This window comes from Mus musculus, chromosome 17, assembly GCF_000001635.26.
Source record: "Mus musculus strain C57BL/6J chromosome 17, GRCm38.p6 C57BL/6J".
Lineage (NCBI taxonomy): Eukaryota > Metazoa > Chordata > Mammalia > Rodentia > Muridae > Mus > Mus musculus.
The window spans coordinates 29,695,042-29,718,491 of NC_000083.6; the positions used below are offsets into that span (position 1 = coordinate 29,695,042).

Sequence of the window (23,450 nt, forward strand, 5' to 3'; positions counted from 1 at the left end):
GCGTGGCGAGGAAAGGATTTGGTGTGGGTTGTATTGATGTCGTGGCTTGACAGGGAGTGAACGTTATACCTCCAGCTCCCTTGCCAGGCTTGTATGCCATTTCTTCTTCCCCAGTCTGGATCCATCTCCTTACACATATGTCCACAAGGTACTTAGAAACCACAGTCAGAGAGGCAGCTCAGCAGCAGAGAGCACTGGCTGCTCTTCCAGAGGACCCATGTTTGCAGCAACCCACATGATAGCTCTCAACTGCCTGTAACTCCAGGTCCAGGAGCTTGGACACCCTCTTCTAGCCTCGGCAGGCACCAGGCACATGTGGTATACAGACACACAGGCAGGCACCACACCCATACACTTACAAAGCCCTTTGCTGTCTCCTTCCAGATCCCAGACCAGGCTCGAGTTGCTCCTTCCTCTTCAGACCCAAAATTCAAGTTTTTTGAACTAATCAAGGTAAATCTGATTCATATGGCAACACATAAGCGGCCTTTTTTCTAGGGTGGACAGTGTCACCCTGGCTTCTGTAAGTAAGGCTTGCGAAGGCGTCAGCCTTGGACCTAAAGGGTGGTCTAGTCTCCCCAGTGAGCTATGGTATGTGTAGGTTTTCCCAAGAGCTTCCCAGGCTGGCAACAGCATTCTGCTACCAAAGGGCGTGCTGGCTGCTGGGGTCCAGCCCCAACCATTGACAGGGTGGCCCAAGAGGAGAGAAGGAGTCTCAAGGGAGGAGTGAGTCAGGTGTTGTGGTCAGGGGAATCTTGTAGCTCTGACTGACTAGCAATCAGGTTGTTTCTTTGTTTATACAGGTTTCACAGAGCCAAGGCAGACTAATGGTTACCCAAGAAGTACAGATTGTATCGTTTTGTCTATGGACATGTGTTTGACCTTTTTTTTTTCACTACATGGCTGGGGTAACAAGTTCAGTCACAATTAGAAAGTACAAATAGAATAGATTTTATTCTTTTTTTTTGTTTTGTTTTTTTGAGACAGGGTTTCTCTGTGTAGCCCTGGCTGTCCTGGAACTCACTCTGTAGACCAGGCTGGCCTCGAACTCAGAAATCTGCCTGCCTCTGCCTCCCGAGTGCTGGGATTAAAGGCGTGCGCCACCACACCCAGCTCTAGATTTTATTCTTATTATCACTACTGTTGCTCCAATTTAAAGAATCTAAAGACTGTCTCCTCCAAAACAAACATGTTAATTATATGGCAGCTTGATTTTAGGCTTTCGGCATTTGCAGTTTTAAAGTGCTCCAGACAAACAGAAAACTGCTCTTTTTATGAATAGCAAATACTAATGGCTAACTCCTCTTATTTATATCCTTTCATCATCACACTATAATTAGGAAAAAGTTATTTTAGTCAATCTATCTTATTTACTAAGATCTGTATAATCCCATATCTTTAAACTATGTTTTCAGAGAGCTCTAAGTGTATTGTAAAACGAGGCTTTGAATTTGTTACCTGTTCTTAAAATGTAGGGTCATAAGGGATTTGTAGGGGAAGATAGGGATAGTGGGATGATCTGAGGCAGGAGAACTGTAAAGGAGCCACATTGGGCTAGCCTGAACCATCTTCTCCATCCTGTTTTTGGTGAGCTAATCTTGAGTTTTTCTGCTATTAGCCTCCAGCATTTTCTAGGGCATCGCTTGAGGCTGGCTTAGTTGTGGGCATTGTATTGGTTTTGTGAGGGTCAAAGACTAAAGAATGAGGTTCAAGACTTTTCTGAATGGGGTAGAGAGATCATTCCCCTGCTCTCAGGCCGACTGCTGGACAATCCTCACGTTTGGTGTCACTGAGAGTGTGGCTTCCTATTCTAGTGACATTCCCTGGTAAATCCATTGTGCTTTGGATTCTGTGTTCTTCCTTTCTTAGTTTCTCCTAGTAGGTCCTAAAGGAATACTTGAAATGGATGGCAATAGATACTATTCAGCGATGAGTTAGGTAGAGAAGAGGATGCAGGGGAGCCTGCTTCTGAGAGCAGATGACTCCTGTGCTTCACCTCTGCCAGCCTGGCCCAGCCGCGCTTTCTCTGATCCATGCCGCAGGACACTGACATCAATATCTTCAGCTACAAGCCCACACTGCTCACTGCCAAAACTCTGGAGAAGATCCGTCCTGTGTTGGAGTATCGTTGCATGGTGTCTGGCAGCGAGCAGAAATTCCTCCTGGGCTTGGGGGTAAGTCAGCAAGCAGCTGGCCTCCTGTTGGCTTGGGGTGGTGGCAGTGCCCTTTGTGTATAGATGTAGACAGCTTCTGGCCACACTGTATGTGTTCGTTCCATTGGCATCAAAGAGGTCTTCCTCGAAACTTTACTTCCCTTCTTGCCCAGACTTAGCACCAACTCATGCTTTTGTTTCTTCATTTGTTGGTTTCTTTCCCACTGCCTAATCTTGCCTGGCTGAAGGGAAGGCTGTTGCTTTTCTTGAGATGCAGAGCCAGTAAGTAGGTCATCTGGCTGATCCTGGGTGGCCAGGTCTCTGCAATCCCACCCCTGCCATTCATTGACTGTCAGGAAGACACCTCTTTTCCTCTTCTGGGCCATTGGGGGCTAATGGAAGGAGGGATGATGAGCCTGTTAGCTTCACATCTTCCTTGGCTAGGCAGCCTCTGTGCTCTCCTACCCTGCATCCTGGACTTGACTTCTCCCCAGTCACTTCTTTGTATCCACGCTTCGTCTTGTTCTCCTTTTGCTTTCTCTTCTTCCTATCATACTAACCTCCACGTGGATATTGAACTTGATGAAGGTCTTTTGCTGGGTGGAAGTTGAGAAGTGTCATAAGACTCATCTCCCCTAGACATTTGCTCATGAAATTAGCCAGTCTTTGTCTGCTTGGAGCTGCCAAGAAAGCTCCTTTGAGAACAAAGCCTTTCATTCCTTAGTCTCCATAACCTCCCTCTCTCTGCCTGCAGAAGTCCCAGATCTACACTTGGGATGGCCGCCAGTCAGACCGTTGGGTGAAGCTGGACCTAAAGACAGAGCTGCCCCGGGACACACTGCTCTGTGTGGAGATTGTGCATGAACTGAAAGGGGAGGTCAGCAGGGTTTCTGTTCACAGACGGCCCTGAGGCAGGAGGATGGGGCCCTGTGAAGACTAGCCTTTCACCTGAGTTTGGTTCCATGTTGTGGTAGAATAATTCCCTCTAAGGCCTTGTACTGTGGGAGGTACTGGGAAGGGGCAGACTCAGAAAATCTGTCTTCAGTCCTTGGATTCTACTAGGTGTTTAGTAGTCGATTTAGTTCATAACCAAGAATCCCTTAGGAAAGAAGAGACCTGCCATTTTGGGGGAGCTTTGACTTATTACAGGGTAGGTGTGACATTCAGAACACTCTGTGTAAACAGGCCACAGTGGGAAGCTAGCTCTGGTTAGAGCAATCATGGCAGCAGTCTCCCTGGATTTGAGGTTCATGAGGGCTCCCATCCCTAAAGCCTGCTCTTAAGCCCAAGCTAGCCTCTGCTCAGGACCAGTGGGCAGGGAGGCTAGATGCAGCCTTCCCCCAGCTTAGTTATGGGTGGTTGAACACCAGCATGGCACACAGGGTAGGCAGAGTAGGCCAAAGGCCTGCACCTGCACAGCAGACAGCATGCTTGTCGTTGTAGGGGAAGGCCCAGCGGAAGATCAGTGCAATCCACATCCTTGATGTCCTGGTGCTGAATGGCAGTGACGTCCGTGAGCAGCACTTCAACCAGCGGTGTGCCGGGGCCCTAGGGCAGGGAGGGCAGGACTACTCATGTCCACTACAGGCTGGGCCCAAAGGCAGGAGGAAAGACCAGTTAGGCCTTAATTCTAGCACATTGCATCATGCCACAGTTGCTTAGATTATTGAGGTCATTTTTGTGTAAAGATTGAACAAGGGTAATCTTGTTTGAAGAGGGAGGGTTTCTTCTAAAAATCATGGCCAGAGTGTGGGCAGTCTCAGTTTAGGGTTCCTGGGCTAGAGTGACAGAGCATGTGTGTACTGTAACAACACTTGAAGTCCTCATGGAGATGACTGAACACAGCAGAAGGACATCTTAGGAAAATCAGAGGTCAGAATCCAGAGGATAGATTGGGCTCTGGGGGCATGAATGCTGCCATTTGGATGGTTTGTGTAGGTCTGGGTCCTCTCACCTGTCTGGTGGAAATGCCTTAGCACAGGTAAGGTCCCTGCCTTGCCTCTAAGGATTATGTTTGGATTATAGAATTCAGCTTGCTGAGAAATTTGTGAAAGCAGTCTCTAAGCCCAGCCGGCCAGACATGAATCCTATCAGGTGAGTATGTCGTTCTCCTCCCAGAGCCCGTGGGCTTGGGGCTTTCTGTTGCTTGCTTCTCCTCTGTGGCAGGATGGGTTAAGATTTCCTCATTTGAGATGCACGTGTCTGCCCTGTGAGTTACCCATTCACATTTGAACATCCTTAGCTGACTGCATGGAATGGGGATTTGACTATGAAACTTGGTGCTTGAGGATAAAGAGGGCCCTGTCAACAGTAAGCATTAAGATGAAAGTTCCAGGCAGGAGGAGGGAGGGTAAGTGGAGCAGGCTACCTTCTAACAGAGGCTGTTACAGCACTGGAAGGTACAGTGCTTATTCCTACATTAGCACAGAAGTGTTGGTAATACTAATCAATAAACTTAGAATTGAACCCAGCATTGAGGATGCAGAACAGTCTCAAAGTGAGCTTAATCTGTGTTGTATGATGTCCTGCCTGCTGGTTTCAACAGGCAGCTTACTCAGGAGCAGTTCCCAAGGCAGGTTTGGTACCCCCAGATGTGGAGGGCTGGGCTTCAGACTAGAGCCCTATTCCCTGTATAAGGTCTGTGCCTACAAGAATAGGACTACCAGGGCTATTTAATTAAGCTGTGGGAAGACCTAACATCAACGTAGATGTAGCCAGGACTTGTGGCCTGTAGTATGAGGAAAGGTTACTCAAGGATAAGGGTATGGTTAGAGAAATGGCCTGAAATATTTTTCCTCTTTTAACCCCCCTGTCTTCAGGACTTCCTGCTGAATCCCAGCTACTGGTGCAGTCCCAGGGGCCTATGTGGTAGTTCTGCAACCTAGGCAGGCTGTATGATAGTAATGCCACTGGCTCAGCAGCCTCATTTTTGTGGGCTGCTGGTTGCAGGGAGGGTCTGAGGACAAGGGCAGGTGTAGCCCTCCTTATCATGCCTTTCACGAGCATATCCCACGAAGCTGTCATCTGCTCTGCTCACAGGGTGAAGGAGGTGTATCGGCTAGAAGAGATGGAGAAGATTTTTGTCAGGTGAGTAACTTATCCATATGCTTTAGATTGGTAGTGGGATGTATAGCTGAGCCAAGACTCATTTTATCTGCAGGGTGGGTTATAGAGCTGACCCTGGCACTGCCTACCACACACTTACACTCCCTCTCACTGATATCCTGGTGAGTCCCAGCTGTGAGCTAGCTCAGCACCTATCAGGAAGGAGGCAGGGTGACTTTATATCAGGCAGAAGTATGGTCAAAATTAATACTGGAATAGTTAAGATTGTCCTTGCAAGGAGATGATGCAAGCTGCTTGGAACCCTAAATCTTAACTCACAGACTGAGCCCAGAGTGGGCAGTGGGCATAGATGTGGTTTATATGCCCTCAGTGTGCCTACTGCACTCAGCAAATGAGTCCCACTGTGAGAGAGCTCCATAGTAGCCATCTGAAGACCAAGTGGTGGAACTGGTTTCCGATTTCCCATTGGCATGGTTGAGGGGCAGTACCTCTGCACCTGCTGCTTGGCCGGCGTGCAGAGCCTGTGCTCTACCCTCAGCTCTGCCACGGCTCTCCCTAGTACGGCTCGGAGCAGTATTGGTTTCTTCTGCCAAGCCAGGGTAGGATAGTGGGATTCCTGTCACTGTGACTTACCCTGAGACTGACATTAGCATACCAACTCTGTCCTTGTGCACATGCTTCCTGGACGCCTGTCCATTTGGGGAGACCAGGCTAGAGATGAAGCTCATCAAGGGCTCTGGTGGCACCCCAAAGCTCAGCTACACAGGACGCGACGACCGGCACTTTGTGCCCACAGGTGTCTACATTGTCAGGACCGTAAATGGTAGGTACTGAGGGACTGTCCCTGCCCCCTAGCCAGCAAGGGGGACTTGACTCAAGGCTTCCTTGTTGAGGTGGACAGCAGTCAGCTGGCAATTTCTGAGGTACCTGCTGGAAACACCCCCAATTTGGGCCTGTTCTGGCCTTTGGCTGGGAGCAGGGAGAGATGAAATTGTAGATGCCTATAAGGTATTCTCAGCGGGTAAGCATGGCCTCTCCACTGTGTACCCCTCCCTATAGGCTGGAGACGTCACCCTTGTAATGCTGAGGACCAGGCTAGGCCTTGGGGAGGTTATAATCTGCCATTTGGGTGTGGCTATTGGAAGCTGGAGGGACTAGGCAGGGGAAGGAAGGATGGGCACGCCCATGGGGACTGTCCTGAGTGCCTGCCCTTGTCTCCCTCAGAGCCATGGACCATGGGATTTAGCAAGAGCAATAACAGGAAGTTCTTCTACAATAAGAAAACCCAGAAGTCCGTCTATGCTCTCCCTACAGAATCCATTGCCCCCTTTCAGTAAGTAGCCCTCCGTTGGCTTGGAACCCATCATTGCCATGCAGAAAGAAGCTGCCCCAAGTGTGGACCTGATTCATCCAGATCCTGGGTAGAGAGCTGACTGGCTAGGTGGTGGAGGGGAACCTGCCAGAGAGTTTGGAGGAACATGTTGTAAGAAGCTTGCCCCTTATGACTCAGGGTCTCAGGTATTCCTCCTTAAGACGTGTTGGTCAGATTGCTGCTGGACATGAGCTTCTATCGCAGCCCCAATAGGGCCTCAAATTAGCCATGAGCACTTGTTTCTGTAGCTGGCTAATACTGACCTTAGTGGAACAGGTGAGCTAGGAACACCAATAGTCTAGCTGGATGCAGGTTGTGGCAGCAAAAGTTAGTTCTTAGAGGCATGGGAGGATCTGGGGCCTACTGGGTGGAACCTTTAGATGCCAGAGGGGCATCTCTCAACTTGAGTCATTGACAGAACCCAGTATAAAAGCACCTATCTGGGGACCTGCTAGTGGTTTCTTGGTCCTGCACCACCTAGATACAGCACTCTGATGGGTCCTTCCTCCACCCCTTTATAGTACCTGCTACTACAGCCGGCTCTTCTGGGAGTGGGGAGATGGCTTCCACATGCGTGACTCCCAGAAGCCCCAGGATCCAGACAAGCTGTCCAAGGAGGACGTCCTTTCCTTCATCCAGAGTCACAATCCTCTAGGCCCTTAGGGTTTCCACCTGATGAATGTCCTGTCATTCTTAAGGCAGGGCCCAGTGTCTGGTTTCTTCTGCCTCTTGGAAAGGAACTGGGACTGTTCTCCCTGGTCGTAAGGGAGATGGGCTCCTCCCCATTCCCAAGGAGCTCTTTCGGGGCCTTAGGACACAGCTGTGAAACTCTGCTGTCTGAGAACTGGAGTCAACCTGAAAAGCAGCTGCTCAAGGGCAGGTCAGCGCTTAGGACTTGTCAGAGTCATTCCCTCTGGAATTTGTCGACTCAGTGTTCTGAGTTCCATTTACTGCCCTCGAGAGCAATCAGGCCATTGTTTTGCCCCATTTCTACTAGGCCACCCAAATATGAAGGCCCTCCATCACATGCTGGCCAGGAGCAGCTGTCATACCAATCAAAGTTGTTTCTTGTGGTCTTTTCTTCACCCCAATCCTGGAGTTTGTCCTGGCAGGTCGGGAAGGAGTGTGGACCCAGTACCTTTCAAACATCAGCGCTTTGGGTACTGGGTATAATTGCTCCTTGAGTTTCCACCTCTGGTAAGCACTGGGCAGCTCCAGGGGAAGAGCAGCCTAAAAACCTGCCCTTTGACTTCCTGTCTCAGCAGTAACAGAAAGTTACTCTAGCAGTCCAGGCCACCTGAAGCTCTTGGCAGAGTTCTGAGCTAGCAGTGGCTCTAGCTGCTCCTTCCTCTCCACTAGGAGGTACATAGCGATCTGCTTTGATTTGTCTATAGTCAGTCACTCCATTTCCTGTCTCTGTAAGAGGGAGGAATGGCAACAGCTTTGGGTTGGGGAGGGCATCTGTGGTTGTTTCTAATGGGAAATCTCTTTCAAGAGATGTTCATGCAGGCTCCCTAGGGCCCCATGCCAGTGCCAGACTGGTTTCCATGGAGATAGGGCACTGAGGCACCTGTGAGGTTGGAATTGATTCCACCATGGGAGGTCCCTTCCACCAGCCCCCAACCCCAATCCTAGCAGCAAGTGCTGGGATGCCATATTTGCACCTAATTCTGGGTCTATCAGTGTGTCTTACAGAATCTTGGATCATTAAACATATTTTTACTGCTCATGTGGCTCTGTGCTGGGCTGCTGTTGTCCACAGTGCTGTGTAACTGAGGAAGGGGAGTGTTTGTGGAAGCCAAGCTTCTCCAGCTCCTGAGACTGCCATCTGCTAGACAGGGAGCCCAAAGGCTTATCAAAGTACAGTTCCGGTATAAAGCAGAACTTGGGGGTGAATGAGCTCACCACACAACTCACTGCATGGCATGGCAGCACTGTGGCAGTCCAGGATCAGTCTGTGTGACTAACATAGCAGAGGCTTCAGACCAATTACTGTCACTAGACGAGACAGGAGAAAGGATCTTCTGCTGACTCTGGCTAGCCGCCTCCACAAGAGGCCACATTCTGCATGAGCCCCAGGTGAGAATTCCTTCACCTGAACATCGCACATGTTGGTGAGCTGCCTCCAGCCGATTCTTCATGTTTCACAGCCTGGCTTTACTTGGCAGGCTCCTGAATGGAGCAGTGAGCATTCTTTCTCCCTTAGGGCCCTCTACTGTGAGTGGAGCTAGGGGAGAATCCTAGGGGCTGCTCCTGACTGACCACCTCCTCCTTCTCACCCCCACCCTACTCACTGGCTCTTGTCACCATGTCAGTCTGGTCATTGCCAGACTTGCTGGCCATGGGCACCTGCAGGCCTCCCTGGCCCTGCCTGTCTCTGGAAGAGGAGATGATTCCGCATACCCCTGGAACCTCCACTTCAAGCCCAGGCCACCTTTTCCCGTGCATGCTGCATTTTCTTCAGTGGTAATAATCACAGGCCAGGGCAGGCTGGAGCTGCGGGTGGCAGGCACAGAGCTTGCCCTCCCAGCTGCACATCTCCCTTCCTCCTGAATTGTACATAAGAATTTTGGAACATCCCTTCATCTTTGAAATAAGAGTGCCTCCCTTGCTCACCCTCACCTTGTCAGCAGGAAATAGTTGCCAGACAGCAGAGCCTGGGGCTCTTTATTGCCCCTCTACTAAGCAGAAGGAAGCACTACCACGTCCTTCTAGTGGCTGGAGATGGCTGACTCACATAGTCCAGTAAGCATAGAGCAGGGCGAAGACAGTGAAGATGGCCACCGAGAGGAGCGTGTTCTTCCGGTTCTCATGTCGAAGCAGCTTTAGCTCTTTCTCTGGGAGGAAAAAGATGGAAACGAAACAGAACACTGGGGCTCACCTAGCTGCTTCTGCTTCTCAGAATGGACATTCTGATGAAAAGAGGCGTCTCCTTCCAGGCACTGTCGCATCCCAAAACCCGGCCCTGTCTTTCATCTGCCCAGACCCTCATAATCCTAAGTTAGACTTAGACATAAGGGCAGGCCTGACTTGCTCAACCACTCCTCTGTGAGTACAGTACGGTATGTGTGAGGCTCTACCGTGCTCATCCTTCAGGACAGCTGGGCCTCCTCGGGCTCACACTGCTCCTGAATTCAGCTGCTCCATTGGGTACAGGTTCTACCTTGCAAAGGCTAAACTGATGTCCTGGCCACCACCTCTAGCTGTGCACTGGACTAAGAGGAGAACTGGCAGCCGGCTTTGGGCTGAGTAGAGGTGGGATGGGACACATCTGAAGAGCTCTCTGCAGACCACAGTTCTAGCCTCAGGGCAGAGGGTGCTGGGCTCTGCCTGGCTCTGCTTCCAGCACCCCAGAAGGTGGCAGCATCGCTCCACCCACAGAATGCCTTTCCTGCCCCGAGTAAGGACCATCCTCTACCACACCCAGTCTAGGTTGTTCTGGTGGGGTGGGACATGAGATGCAGAAACCAGTGTCTGTAGATGTGGGCCTTTTTCCTGAACATGGCCCAGATACCCCAAAGAATACAGACCCCTTGTTACTGTTTCACTGCTTCCTCCTTTGGACAAAAGAAAAAAAAAAGAACCATTTTCTTCCCAGGTGCCAGGACCAGGCTGGTGACAGGAGGGAACTTTCTTACCATACTTGGAGGCTTTGTTCATGAGGGTGTGTTTCTCCTTCTCCAGAGACCTCCTGTGGGGAAGGAGTTTACAGCTCAAGCCCTTTTTTTTTTTCTGTCTAAACCAGAGAAACAGTAATAATTCTTGTCTGTTTGAATAAGGAAGTAAAAAACTTAGGGCACAGGAGTTGAAACTCTAAAGTTAGGGACCATTCTGCCTTGGCTTAGAGGGTCATTACCTGTCCTCAGGACTGAGCTCTGCCCTGTAAAGCTGGGAGGTCACGGCCTCCAGGTCCTTCCGACACCGGGACAGCTTTTCCTCTAGCCCGTCAATCTGAAATAGACAGAGGCACTGAGCTTTCCTGACACTGGCACCTCAGAGGGACTCACCTTTAGGGCCCCCACCCTGCCCATGCACCCCATGTCTGTACTGGACAGGGCACAGGTTGAGGGTGAAGCAGAACCCCAGGTTAGCTGTGTCTTGTAGGAACAGGGCACCAGTTGTTTCCACCAGAGCCTGGTACCCTGTAGCACTCCCCCTGTGGTGTGTACTCAAGGGAAAAAGCACTGCAGAGCCAGTCCCAGGTCCTGAGCACTCCTCGTGGCGTGGGAGGGGTTAAGTGTCAAGGGTTCTTCCTTGTAGATATCCTAACAGTGCAGTTTGTGTTGTCACAAGAGACATTTTTCTGAGAATCAATAAAAATTGGCGAAACAATGCAACTTAAAACCACTTCTGTTTCTCTCTGATGTGGCTCTTGGGCAGAAAAGTTGCTATCACCAAGGTCAGCAAAACTCAATGGCAAAGTAGCCAAGCTCCTGGAAGCTGGAGAGCTGCCAGACGTATCTTCTCCCGTTTTCTCGGTCAGTTCAGAGCTGTGATCTCAGAAAATACCCAAGCTGTGGGAAAATGACTATCCACACCTGTGTGCCATGTCATGCGCCTGGCCTTCACTTGGTCTCCAAGTGTCTAAAGTGGTCTCTGGCTGGGTCTAGGCTGGCTGGCTAGCACCTTGCTTTTTGGCAGCTGGATGTGTTGAAGGCTCCTTAGGTCCCTGTAACACTCTTTTTCCATCTCCGACTTCACCCACACCCCCAGGAGAGACAGCAAATGGAAGGATAGGGTTCCCTAGATGAAATCTTTTTTCTGAGGAGTCACAGGCCCTTCTGTCGGTCTCAGCCCCGCTCCTTATTGGAGCTACCCCTGGAAGACTCTAACCTTCTAAGCAGGCTGCTCAGAGTCTGAATGTCCGAGGCCACTAGTCTGGGGCTGTGAATCAGGAAAGTTAAGTGTCTGGGCCCCTGCCTTCTTCCCTGGCCAGCAGCCATCTCAGACAACCCTGGGTCAGCTCCTTTCCTGCAATGGGGTCAGGAGGGCTCTCTGCGTGGAACAAACTGCAGAGCGTCCAGGTTACCTCATGGTTAACTTTACCATCTCTCTGCTGATGAATACCAGCCTCAGCCAGTGGTCCCCAGAGAAGCCACAGCCGCCTTTGAACTGCACTGTAGGGAGGTAAACGCAGGAGAGCCAGGCTTAGGGAAACAGTCTAATATAGATACTTCTAGCCGCCATGAATACCTGGCCCCAAGAATGCTTGAGGCCTCAGTTTCTTAGGCCACCTGCCACCTCTGTGCCCAAAAGGCCAGGTCTGCAGTCTTCCTATTTGTGGCTAGAGTGAGTGGCACCTCAGTGTGGATGGACTGAAGGGCTGGGGGACAGGGACAAACTGATAGGAATTTAAACTACTGACTTCTGAAAACCTTGGGCTCACTAAAACAAGAAAACAGCTGTGCTTGCACACAGCTAATGCAGCTTGCTCCAGATGTCCAGTTCAGGTTCAGTTCTCCTGCTGCTCTTTGGGCAGGGCCTGGGAGGGATCAGGTTAAGGATTTCCATCCCTGAACGCCTCTGGAACGTGCCCAGGTGCCCAAACAAGTGGTAATTGCCCCGGAACAAGGCCAGGTGCTCTTGCTGAGCAGTCTTACAGCTGAGGCTATGCCCAGGCTTCTCTGCCATCATGCTCTGGACAGGGCCTGAGGGGCTGGCAGTCAGGGGCCTTTATCTGAACAAGCCCAATTTATTTGCAGTTACACTGAATATCCCCCACTTTCATTTGCCACTTTTTAATGAGGCTTAAATGGGCGAACACAAATCAAGGTTTTAGGGACTCAGTTCTGACCTCCCTCTATGAATATTTATGTCCTGCTGACAGTTCTGATTCCCTTCTAAATAGTAAGTTCTCTTTATAATGGCCTGTAGGCTGCGGGGGAGGGGGATGCAGGAGGCTGGGTGCTGAGCCTGAAGGAGGCTTTTCAGCAAGCAGTAGATTCATCCTTAGAAGGGGTCTAGACACCAGCTACAGAAGGCAAAGTTAGAAACTGTAGTAATGGGGCAGAGGGTCTGGGAAGCAGGCTGTGGAGGCAGGAAGGCAGGGATGGTCCTGATGCTGGTTTTAGATGTGACTGGGAGCCACATAGGTGGCTGCAGAACGGACTTAACCCAAAAGACAGGTCAAAAAGGCAAGAAAAGACCAGAAAATGGACCTTACACAAAGTCCCCAGTTGGAGTGCCGGCTCTCAGGCACATGGGTTATGGCTGCTGATAGTTCTCCTTGGGTCACTCCCTGCCCTCAAGCAAAGGAAGCCAGGCCCAACAGCTATGAGCTTTAGGATCAGAATAAGGAGACAGGTCTCGGGAAGATTCTAGAAGAGTAGGGTCAGGGCTGGGCCAGCAGTTGGACTGAAAGCTGGAAGCTTAAAAATGGGATATCATGGGAAGTGCCAGTACAGGGCTCCAGCTGTAACTGGTCACTTGTCACTTGTGAATGAATGACAGGCTCCTTAAGATTGCTTGTGCCTCAGGTGACAAACATCTCAGAGTTGTGAGGGTAAGGTTGAGCTTAGAAGAGCACGTCACACAGGTGAAGTTTAGTACCAGCTGCTGTTAAAAGAATGGTACTCACTGGCTCTGTGGTGAGAGGAAGACCATGAGGGCAGTGGGGTTGAGGGTGGCATGAGAAGCCCTGCTGCTATGGGCAGGCAGCAGCGGGAGGGAGCTTTGTTGGCAGGAGATGGCTGGTCCTTTGTCTACGGAGGGGCAGTAGGGACAGCAGGGCCTCCACCCTGAGTCAGCCCATCAGCTGGCCCAGAACATGGCACATTGGCAACCCCTGTAATCTTGTGGGGATGATGCTGGGATAGGTTCAAGTGGCAAAGGCCAGATGTGGGGGAACCCCTAAGGGTGAGGCCAACAGAGCCCCAGGCAGAGCCCCAGGCAGAGCCCCGAGGCCCAGGGAAGCAGTAGTCCTCTGAGGAAATGCAGCAACATAGCGGCCCTGGCAGCTAGTAAGGCTGCAGTAGGATGGGGATGTGGCAGAAAGTGGTTCAAACAGAGATTGGAGCTATTCCAGTGGACCAGGAAGGCCATCGAACCACCCAGAGCACCTGCCTGGCAGAAAGAGCGGCCGCTGGCTACTCAGACTAACCTGGAACTAAAGGGGGCAGTGTGGCCCTGGTAAATGGGTGTCCCCTGGTAGACTACGAAACATCCATGTTCACACCCAGGAACAAGGTGGTATCAGAGAGAAGAGGAACCAGTGGCTAAGTAGGCTGGCAGTCTTGTAGAAGGAGCAGAGATACTGAGACACAAGGGTGGAGCTGGAGTTTCTGAGCTAGCAAACTTCTGGCACTGAACTTCCGCCCCCCCCACGTGGAGCAGTTTGGTCTTATAGAGACTAGCCTGGACCCAGCGGTGACCCAGCAGTGACTAGGTAGTAGCTAAGCCTGTCTGGAGGCAGGGAAGCAGCAGCAGATAAGGTGGAGAGGGGAGGGCACAACTCTCAAGATGGGTGGAATGGTTACTCTTGTGAGGCCTGCACTTAGTCTGGGTAAGAACAGAGGCCGTTGGATATCTGCAGCTGGGCAGGACTCAAGCCAGCCGCGAAGCTTAGTGTGCTGGAGGGCAGAACCGCTGGAATGGATGTCAGCGCCTCCTCAAGGGCTTCCCTCTCCAGCCCACAGCTCTGAGCCTGTCTGCTCCAGGTGAGGGCTGTAGAGCCCAGCCCCAGGCCAGACTAAGAGCCCTTCCCTGACTCAGGAATATAGCCTTACTCCCAGAGCTTTAGACAAGTCTCCCTGGGGTCCTATGCACTGTAAAACCACTGTGTTAAGAGAAACTGTAAAATTTGTCTGAAATCCCCAGGAGGCATCTTTTCAGAGGATGGAGCCTCCAGGAATCAAAGCCCCAAATAGGCTCCTCAGAGGCGGGAACTCGTGGCACTTGCACAGACAGCTGCCCCTGCACAGGTCAGGTCAGGCCCCACAGGGTGCCAGCTCTAGGGCTGCTGGCAGGAGCATGGGCAGCTTTTATTCCTTTGATAAGCAGGAGTCAGCAGGAGCCACAGGCTCTTCAGTAGGAGAGTGAAAAACTGAATATAACACTCAACAGAGCACCTGGACGTCAGAAAGGCAATGCCTGGCCCGCAGCGCTGCCACTGCAGCTACCTGAAGGCCAGGCTCTACTGGGAAAGTGCAGAAGTTCCCCTGCCGCTTGGTTCAAGGCCACACCACCCACCCCCTCCGTTTTCTAGGTTGAGAAGAGGTTTCTGCCTCTCAAGGGCCTTGGCTCCTGGGAGCTTCTGGCCAGCCAGTGACAGGAGGGTGGGAAAGGACTTGCCTGGGGGCATGCTCCACCCGACTGGCCAGGAGCTGGCTGGGTACTGAGGACTTAGATGGTGTCATGAGTCTGGATGAGGACATAAGGAGCAGCACTGGGAACCAAGAGTCTAAAAGGTGGATACAACACCTGGAACACATCTGCAGCACTGCCAGGTGCCAGGCTCTGTTCTAGACACTCCACACAGGGGAGGATGGCAGACAACCAGCGTCCACGTCTTACAGACAGGCAGACTTAAGTAAGGAAGCAGCTTATCCAGGTGTGTCCTCTAACCTCATCACCCCACAGCGGAAAGCTGTGACTTTTTAGCCTAGAAGGTAATTCCACCCCCATGCCCTAGGATGGGCAGCTGTCCACATTTAGTCTGACTTTGCATCCACCTTGCAAAGGGGCTGTCACTACTGTGCAGAGAGCCAACTCCCAGCAGAGATGATCAGCAGCTTACATGGCTGAAGGTGGTGGGATTAGGTCCCGGTCCGTGCACGTACCTCCAGTCTTCTCCAGCACCACCATGGCAAACAACCACAACCAACAAGGACTAGTGACATTCAGAAAAAGAGTCAAGCATGGCCCCCGAACCTGTAGAAGCCTGTTGGTCTGGCTTCAACAGATGCTTTCCTCGGGGTGACCTTGTGCCTGGCTGTGCTTGGTCTCTTTTCACACAACAGATGCGCTGCCTGGAAGGACCTGCCTGCAGTCCATGTGCTGGGAGATCGAGGCGCCAGGAGCCTGGCGTCTGTCTGCATACTAAGCTGACTGTCCCTTCACAAACACCCTCCCCCACATTGCCACGCTGTCAAAAGTAACCTCCCAAATGCACGCAAAACATGTCGGAGTTTGGATAAGGAAGTGTGTGGGCTAGCTAGTAAACCCTCTCCATCCCCCAAAGGGCATCAAAGCTTCCTCCTCTTCTAATTCACTGCCTGGGAAGCTGGTCCAAGAAATCCACTCATTTTCACACATCAGGAGCCCCGGGATGTTTACTGTAATGGGTAAAGGCGATAGACCGCCTACCCAGATGGTCCCTGGCAATACCACTGGGGCTTTCCGTCTGTGGCCTCCAAGTCACACAGCCATGTCACAGGGGACAGTGTACCTTATCTTCCAGGTAGCCAGCTTCACACCTAAATGGCTGATCCCCATGACATTGGTTAAGCGATATTTTTCCGTGGAGGAGGCTTTCCGAACTGTCGGTAAGAAAGCAAACCACCAGAGCCCCCCAAATCAACAGGCCTGGTGTAAACTTTCTCTTCCAGGCAGAGCAGGTCAAGAAAGTGGGCCTCCCAATATCTCGTAGGTGGCTAGTGACAGCAACCCCACCCACCCCGCTCGTGAGTATGAGGGCTGCAGTGGTCCAGTAGAGCTGCCAAGGTCAGCACAGGGAGGAGCTATACAGCTTTGGAAGTCGCTCTGCAGGCCAGACCTTGCCCTAAGCCTTCAGCTGCTCTAGGCCAAAATGGAATCTGGGGTTTGGTTTCTTTTCTTTCTCCCCAGATCTATTTTTTGATAAACTGGCAAAAGCTGCTCCATCGCTGAAAGGCTCAAAGCATTTTTCAAGAGCTGGCATCCGCCCCGTGCCTTATGAATTCATTAATTAGGACGCTGGCAAACAGCCACTCCACACATGCTGACATCCAGCAGTGTTAGGTAATGAGGTTTTAGTCTCCTGACCTCCGTTAAGTGGAGCGGTGCCAGATGCAGGCTGCCGAGAGAATCACCTGCCCGATGGCGACCTGTCGCCTCCACCTGAGCAGGTGAGGATCATTTAGTGGTCAACAGGCCCTGAACGGCCCATGTGCCAGACTCTCCCAGCAAGGCAGCAGTTAGTGTGAGACCCCAACTCCACACCCAGCCGGAATCGACACTGCCTTCTGCCACCTAGGCCAACTGGGTAAGTACTTCCTTCCAGCCAGGACACTGCCTCTCACCCTGTCCCAGGAGATTGGGGGCTTTCCCACAGCTAGTACACAGCTCACCCTAGGACTCCGAGACTAACCGTGGTCAGTTAATGCAGGCTAAACCATTTCTTTCCCAAAGCCTCCACCTGCCCTGTCCTCAGTCTGTCTGCTGAGAACCAGGGGACACTAACTGCTTCCCATGTGCTTTTATCCCTCACTGAAGACACTGTTAGCTGCCAGTCCAGGGCCAACACCCAGCCCTTCTGCTCAGCTCACCTGCACTGCAGACGTTGGGATAAAAAGTCTGTTGACAGCCAGGGTCACACACAGCTCTGCTCCAGGCAATGAGATGTTCCAGATGTCATCTGGGAGACTCCTAGGAGTTTATGCTTGGCTAGTTAAGAGCCTTGATTTATGGGTAAATGTGACGGCTGAGCTATATGGCAGCTGTCTTGTGACTATGGACACAGTTAAGGGTATGCAGAAACACTAGCCCTGCTATTAAGTACTAGCTACTGAACTTCTGAACCAGGGCAGGAGCCTAGCCACCATTCCCATGTGCGTTAAGACACACACTCCAGTCTTCTGAAACCCGACAGACAAAACTCTCCAAACGGACAAGAATTGTGTACTAGGACCAAATCTAGCCCAGTTATCTCCTTCAGGATGTCGGCTGGGGACTTAGCTCGGCAGCAGAGCACCTTCCAAGCATGCAGAAGGCACTGGGTTCAAACACGAGTGCCGCAAGGTGGAGGCAGCCGAGACTCATACTTAGTATCTTAAGGCCAAGTGGCTGAAGGCTGCAGGCCAGCTTCTGTCACAGCTCAAAATGCAAGCAAGTTTCCTACCAGGCCGAACTTTCCCTGTCCAATTTGGGGTGGTGACTTCAGAATCTAACACATAGTCAGTTGTTCCTGACTGAGTCTCACAGGAAGCAGAGTTGAAGAGTTAAAAGGGGGTCTGGCTACCCTAGCGGTAACCACCTGGCACAGCTGGCCCGTGGCCACCCTCGAGTGAGGGCCACCTGCTTGGTAATTGTTTCATTACAACAAGTAAGCGAGGGCTGTTTGCAGGTGCTGAGATCTCACTTGTGGGCTTTTATTGCACTCGTCAGATTAACAAACATTTTTGATTAAATCACCACTTCACTAGCTCTGAGCGCAAGACTTTTAATAAGAGGACAATATCTACTGCTACAGAGCATCAGTGCACATTCAATACTCAAGACCCGCTGGGGGCAACAGAAGAGGAAGCGGAGAAACAGCCAGATGCCAGGTCTCTGCGAAGGCCCAGGATTACAGGTTTCAAAACCTTGACTATCCCAGCAAAAAGTCATCCTAGTGACAAAACCGAAGATATATGTTTTTATACATCTGTATATTTACCAATATTTAAAACATCCATGCAAACATCTGTAAGAGCGTAGTGTTACTGAGGGGGTAAAATGTGCTGGGGATATAGCTCAGTGCTAGAGGGCTTGCCTACTGTGCGGGTCTCTTGTTAAATCACAGCAGGTTCTTCAGTCACAGCTGACCAGAGCTACATACATGTTCTCAATACAAACCAGCCTACGGTCAGTCCTGAGCGAGTCTTCTATTTGCCCTGAAACGTTACAAGCCAGGTCTCCAAGGTCTGTGCTGCTCTGGGTTCTTTTCCAGGCTCCCACAAACAGCTCATTAAGCTTTGATCACTAATGGTATTTCCAGCCCCACGTTCTAAATGCCTCCACAATCCTCCCTAAACAACATGGTCAGGTCTGTCACTGCAGTAACCATGATCTTGGTACCAGGATCAGCTCTGGTTTGCTCTTCTGTTGCTGTGATAAACAATATGACCAAAAGCAACTTGGGGAAGAAAGGATTCATTTCAACTTAAATATTTATTTATTTATATTATTTATATGAGTAAATCATAGCTGTCTTCAGACCCACCAGAAGAGGGCATCAGATCCCATTACAGATGGTTGTGAGCCACCATGTGGTTGCTGGGAATTGAACTCAGGACCTCTGGAAGAGCAGTCAGTGCTCTTAACCGCTGAGCCATCTCTCCAGTTCTCACTTCAACTCAAGGTTTATAGTTCATCATGAAGGGAACTCGAGGCAGGAGCTGATACGGAGACCATGGAGGGTGCTGCTTACTGGCTTGCAACCATGGCAACCCAGTACTTATATATATCAGCCTGCTTCCTTTTTTATTTATTTATTTATTTTTTTTTTTATTTTCTGAGACAGAGTTTCTCTGTGTAGCCCTGGCTGTCCTGGAACTCACTTTGTAGACCAGGCTGGCCTCGAACTCAGAAATCCACCTGCCTCTGCCTCCCAAGTGCTGGGATTAAAGGTGTGCGCCACCATGCCCGGCTAGCCTGCTTGCTTGCTTATACAACCCGGGACCACCTGCTCTCACCTCAAATCATTCCTCAAGAAAATGCCCCACAGATTTGCCCACAGGCCAATGTGATGGAGGCAATTTCTTGAAGGTCCTTTTTAGATGACCCTAGTTTGTGTCAACCAGACAAAAAACTAGCCAGCACCCTACCATTCATAAGGCTGCAAAATGGGTAGATCTGCTCCCATACAAAGCACTAAGAGAATACACGTTGTGTCAAACTCAAACACTTCAAAAGTTGATGGTGTAGCTCAATGGTAGATCACCTGCCTAGCAGGCAGGAAGCCCTGGGCTCTAGCCCTAGCGTAGGTAGAGGTAGATAGATAGGTAGATAGATAGAAGATTGATTTGTGTCAGCCTGACAAAAGACAGGAGTTTCTCCTCCATATTACAGATGTGGAAATGAAAGCAGGAAGAAGGGGATAGATTTAAATGGTTGGGGTGATGAAGGAGTCCCTGTCTGTCCTCCGCCACCTTATGCCAGGCATGCTCCGGGCACCTGACAGCCACATGGTGAGGAGAGGTGTGCTCTGCAGGGAGATCTGCTCCCAACTCCCCTGGTGATGAGACTGCAGCTGGGCATGTGGCCTCTTAGCTGACGAGCCCAGCCCAGTCTCCGCTGCCCTGCAGGTAGTGGGGGGTGCACCTTGGTTCGTAGGAATAGAAAGTGGGCAGTTCTGGGCCCAGAGTCCTTAACGCAGCAGGCACTTTCTCTATTCTCTTCTTGACGAAGAGCATACCAGTGGGGTGGTCCTAATCTTGCTGATAAGATGGCAGAACCCTGGTAAGCGGAAAGGCTGTGGACAGAATATATGCCACCTCCTCTTCTTACGAAGAAGTGGGTTTTGGTTTTCTCACTATTGTCTACGCTGACCTTAAACTCACGAGCTTCCTACCTCAGCCGCCTAAGCACACAATTAGCTTTAAATGAGGTCTCACCGGAGCTGCTACAGTCACACTGCCCACGGCCACCTTCATATTAAGACAGACTGATTATGTGATTGCTATACTTTTTGTTTGTGTATTTGAGCCAGGATCACATGTAGCAAGGGTTGAGCTATGAAGGTTTTGTGATCTTCCCCTGATTCCCAAGTGCTGGGTTACAGGCATTATGTCACCAGAACTAGCCATACGAGTTCTTACGAATGTTTTGCTTATATGTTTGTGCACCACATACATATCTGGTGTCCGGAGAGGCAAGAACAGCCCGTGCTCTTAACTACTGAACCTTCTCTCCAACCCCAGTACTTATATTCTTTAAAACTGAGATAACATTCATTAACAAATACTGAAGTGGGCTGGGCTTCCATAATGCTCTGGTCAACGTTATCATCAACTCATACAATGTTCTCTGGTGTGTACTTCTGTTAAAGAGATCTTATTTAATAAACGTACAGTTCTCATTAGCGTTGAACTCACTGCCCAAAGGACCACATAATACTGAGTTGTTCCACACCTGAAAAATGGTTTATGTAACAAACCGATTGTCGCTCTAAGCCCCATCACAGTCCTGGAGCACTAGACAGCACGTCAGCGCGGTGCTTACGGATCCCTCAAAGTAGCAAACCACCACTAAAGAGAACAAAAATGCAGCCAGGCATGGTGGCACACGCCTTTAATCCCAGCACTTGGGAGGCAGAGGCAGGCGAATTTCTGAGTTCGAGGCCAGCCTGGTCTACAGAGTGAGTTCCAGGACAGCCAGGACTACACAGAGAAATCCTGTCTGAAAAAAACAAACAAACAAACAAACAAAAAAGGGATCACTGAGGAGATAAGTAACCTCTGGGAGGATGCCTCGAGGGCGTCCAATATTTTGACATTGAAGCCTGATGCTGTCATCTACAAGCATGCTGTATCACATTCCTAGATGTACTGGAACACCAGTGGCCCAAGGGCCCAGGCTGAACATGCCTTCGTTGTAAGGGAGAGGAAACGAGTCCCCACTTCCAGGAAGCCCACCTGAGCATTATTCCCTGCTCTATCACCTTCACCACTTTAAGCTGGCTTCCGCCTTTTCGTTTCCTTGCAGTGTTGCTCTGTATCCCAGGCTGGCTTAGATCTCTGAGCCCTGGGACTATAACCATGTGCCACCTATGTCCTGAGTTCCACGTAGACCCTCAGTTCCCTCGTCTATACGAGCATAACAGACATGCAACAATTCATTGAACATGCAAACGAAACATGCATCAGACGGCTTTTTTTCCATGCATGACAAACTATTTTAAAGGCCTTCCCAAACACCAATTCTAGGAATCTCTGCAGATTTCCAAAGATCCTCAAGCTACAAGGCTGATACCCCACAGGAAAAACTTCCCCTCTCTGGAGACGTTTAAGCCACTAGCAGTATACTGAATAATAGCCTCGCACTCACCCTGGAGTCTTATTAGCTCCATGGTGGTCCCTCACCTACAAGTCCCGAACACCTTTGGTTCCCACCTGTCTCTTTCTGCTAAAGTCTCCCTTAGTCTCCGAGTCTCTCCTTTTAGAATACCCACTATGGCCTGTCTTCTTTGGGACTCCCCTGACCAGGGATGGAGCTGATGGTTCTCAGCTCCATCCCTGCCTTCCTCATCGTGACCCTTCACCTCCCTTCACAGCCTCTCCCAAAGCCACGTCGCCCTCGCTTCCTCCATCTGACCCTCGACGTCGCAGCCGCCGGGCCGATCGACGCCCCTGCGTCGGAACACAGTGACTAACCACGTGACTCGAACCCGACTTCTCCCCCTCACCTCCTGAGCGACACCAAGATTCTCCCGCTTCTTTTTAGTCATATTGCTTGCTGTCTTTTCCGCGCTGGACCAGCCCATTAAGTCGCACTACGCACGCGCAGGACCTCGTGCTTCTTTTTCATTGGTCGGTGCAGAGGAAGGAGGCGGGACTTCTGCGTCGCCATCTTGTTAAGGGGCGCGTCCATCCTGCAGCGGCCATGTTTGTGAGGGGCGGCCTCCGGGTATAAGATGTGCAGGGAAGCAGTTTCAGGTCTACCCGTGAGTGGAGACCTCTTTACGTACTTGAGAGCTTTTATCTTAACTTCCTTCTTTCTTTTCAAACATCTTCCTTCTTGCATCCCTCAGGGCATCCCTGCACCGTTTTTTAGGCTATCCTCGTTCAAATGTTCTTGCTCCTGCAAGGCTCAGCCTGCAAGCCCTGGCCCTTCAGTCCCAACTTGAACTGCTCTGCCCTTTGGGATCTAATATGGTCTTGCACCGTTAATCCTTTCTGTCCTGTGTTCTTTCGCATTAGCTTGTTTTCTGGTGAAATGAGAACAGCCTGCAGACATCACGGAAGGCATGAAGAAGGCTCGCAGCACACCATATTAGCCTGAGATTCCTAGGTCTTACCTGGGCTTCTGGCTTTCTTTTAGAGGCTTGTTCATGCTTAGGATTTTAGAGTGTTTAGACCTTGGACTTGGAGATGTTTTGACTATAACCCTACCACAGGACATAGACATAGAGCTGCCACCAAAGTTTTACAAGTCAGTACCTTTTCTTTTTCATTTTTTTAATTAGATATTTTTAAAATTTACATTTCAAATGCTATCCTGCAAGTTCCCTATACCCTCCCCCCGCCCTGCTCCCCTACCCACCCACTCCTACTTCTTGGCCCTGGCATTCCCCTGTACTGGGGCATATAAAGTTTGCAAGACCAAGGGGCCTCTCTTCCCAATGATGGCCGACTAGGCCATCTTCTGCTACATATGCAGCTAGAGACACAAGCTCCGGGGGGTACTGGTTAGTACATATTGTTGTTCCACCTATAGTGTTGCAGACCCCTTCAGCATCTTGGGTACTTTCTCTAGCTACAAGTCAGTACCTTTAGCATCTGTGAAGTGCTATGGTTTTTTTGTTTTTGTTTTTTTTATTAAAAGAAAAAAGTTAGCTGAGCATGGTGGACATATGAGTAGTCTCAATTATTTAGGATAGTGAGGTGGTGCATCATTTAGAGTCCACAGTTTTGAAATCAGCCTGGACAACAGTGAAACCTTAATAATAATAATAATAATAATAATAATTAATTTTTAAAAAATTGTGGTATGGCAAAAAAACTAAAAGTAGATAGATGTTGTCTGAAAGAGTGGGGATGTGGTTCAAAAAGCTGCCATAGATCCCTCAGGTACCTACGTTCCATTCTTGTACTGGATATTATCTCACACCGCAGGGCCTCTCTGCTTCGGGAACAGAGCAGGCCTGTGTGCACACACAGCTCTGTCCTTCCGTGTCTCTTTCTAAAGATAAATTTGCCCCCGTGGAATTACTAGGTCAGAGATGATGAGACCAGAATCGAAGC

General features: G+C 50.4%; 2 protein-coding genes and 1 long non-coding RNA gene across 5 annotated transcripts in view; 2 read left to right on the plus strand and 1 right to left on the minus strand.

The window, feature by feature from the left end:
• The window catches only part of Gm28043 (predicted gene, 28043), a 91,191-nt gene extending 80,253 nt beyond the window's left edge, over nucleotides 1-10,938 (plus strand). Inside the window, exons 21-28 of the long non-coding RNA NR_132314.1 lie at nucleotides 385-2,174; nucleotides 2,908-3,030; nucleotides 3,597-3,688; nucleotides 4,179-4,247; nucleotides 5,193-5,240; nucleotides 5,930-6,042; nucleotides 6,444-6,552; nucleotides 7,113-10,938. This is a non-coding gene — a long non-coding RNA (predicted gene, 28043). The remainder of the gene's footprint in view (nucleotides 1-384; nucleotides 2,175-2,907; nucleotides 3,031-3,596; nucleotides 3,689-4,178; nucleotides 4,248-5,192; nucleotides 5,241-5,929; nucleotides 6,043-6,443; nucleotides 6,553-7,112) is intronic.
• Cmtr1 (cap methyltransferase 1) overlaps nucleotides 1-10,938 on the plus strand; it is a 45,385-nt gene extending 34,447 nt beyond the window's left edge. The window contains exons 16-24 of the mRNA NM_028791.6: nucleotides 385-453; nucleotides 2,043-2,174; nucleotides 2,908-3,030; nucleotides 3,597-3,688; nucleotides 4,179-4,247; nucleotides 5,193-5,240; nucleotides 5,930-6,042; nucleotides 6,444-6,552; nucleotides 7,113-10,938. Of these exons, the coding sequence (NP_083067.1) occupies nucleotides 385-453; nucleotides 2,043-2,174; nucleotides 2,908-3,030; nucleotides 3,597-3,688; nucleotides 4,179-4,247; nucleotides 5,193-5,240; nucleotides 5,930-6,042; nucleotides 6,444-6,552; nucleotides 7,113-7,254 (897 nt within the window). The 3' untranslated portion in view covers nucleotides 7,255-10,938. The remainder of the gene's footprint in view (nucleotides 1-384; nucleotides 454-2,042; nucleotides 2,175-2,907; nucleotides 3,031-3,596; nucleotides 3,689-4,178; nucleotides 4,248-5,192; nucleotides 5,241-5,929; nucleotides 6,043-6,443; nucleotides 6,553-7,112) is intronic.
• Ccdc167 (coiled-coil domain containing 167) lies at nucleotides 936-22,000 on the minus strand. 3 transcript variants are annotated; one of them, NM_001163741.2, is made up of 5 exons: nucleotides 21,893-21,976; nucleotides 10,448-10,542; nucleotides 10,230-10,282; nucleotides 9,329-9,428; nucleotides 936-5,211 (listed from the first exon to the last, which is right to left on the minus strand). In NM_001163741.2, the coding sequence occupies exons 1-5, from the start codon at nucleotides 21,932-21,934 to the stop codon at nucleotides 5,187-5,189; spliced, it is 315 nt and encodes a 104-aa protein (NP_001157213.1). In that variant the 5' UTR covers nucleotides 21,935-21,976; the 3' UTR covers nucleotides 936-5,186. The 3 variants fall into 3 exon arrangements, 2 of the variants coding, with proteins under 2 accessions (NP_001157213.1, NP_081058.1); XR_003952173.1 differs by having other exon boundaries at nucleotides 4,808-5,211; nucleotides 9,214-9,428; nucleotides 21,893-22,000; NM_026782.2 differs by lacking the exon at nucleotides 936-5,211 and having other exon boundaries at nucleotides 8,291-9,428.
• Between the last annotated feature and the right edge of the window lie 1,450 nt (nucleotides 22,001-23,450).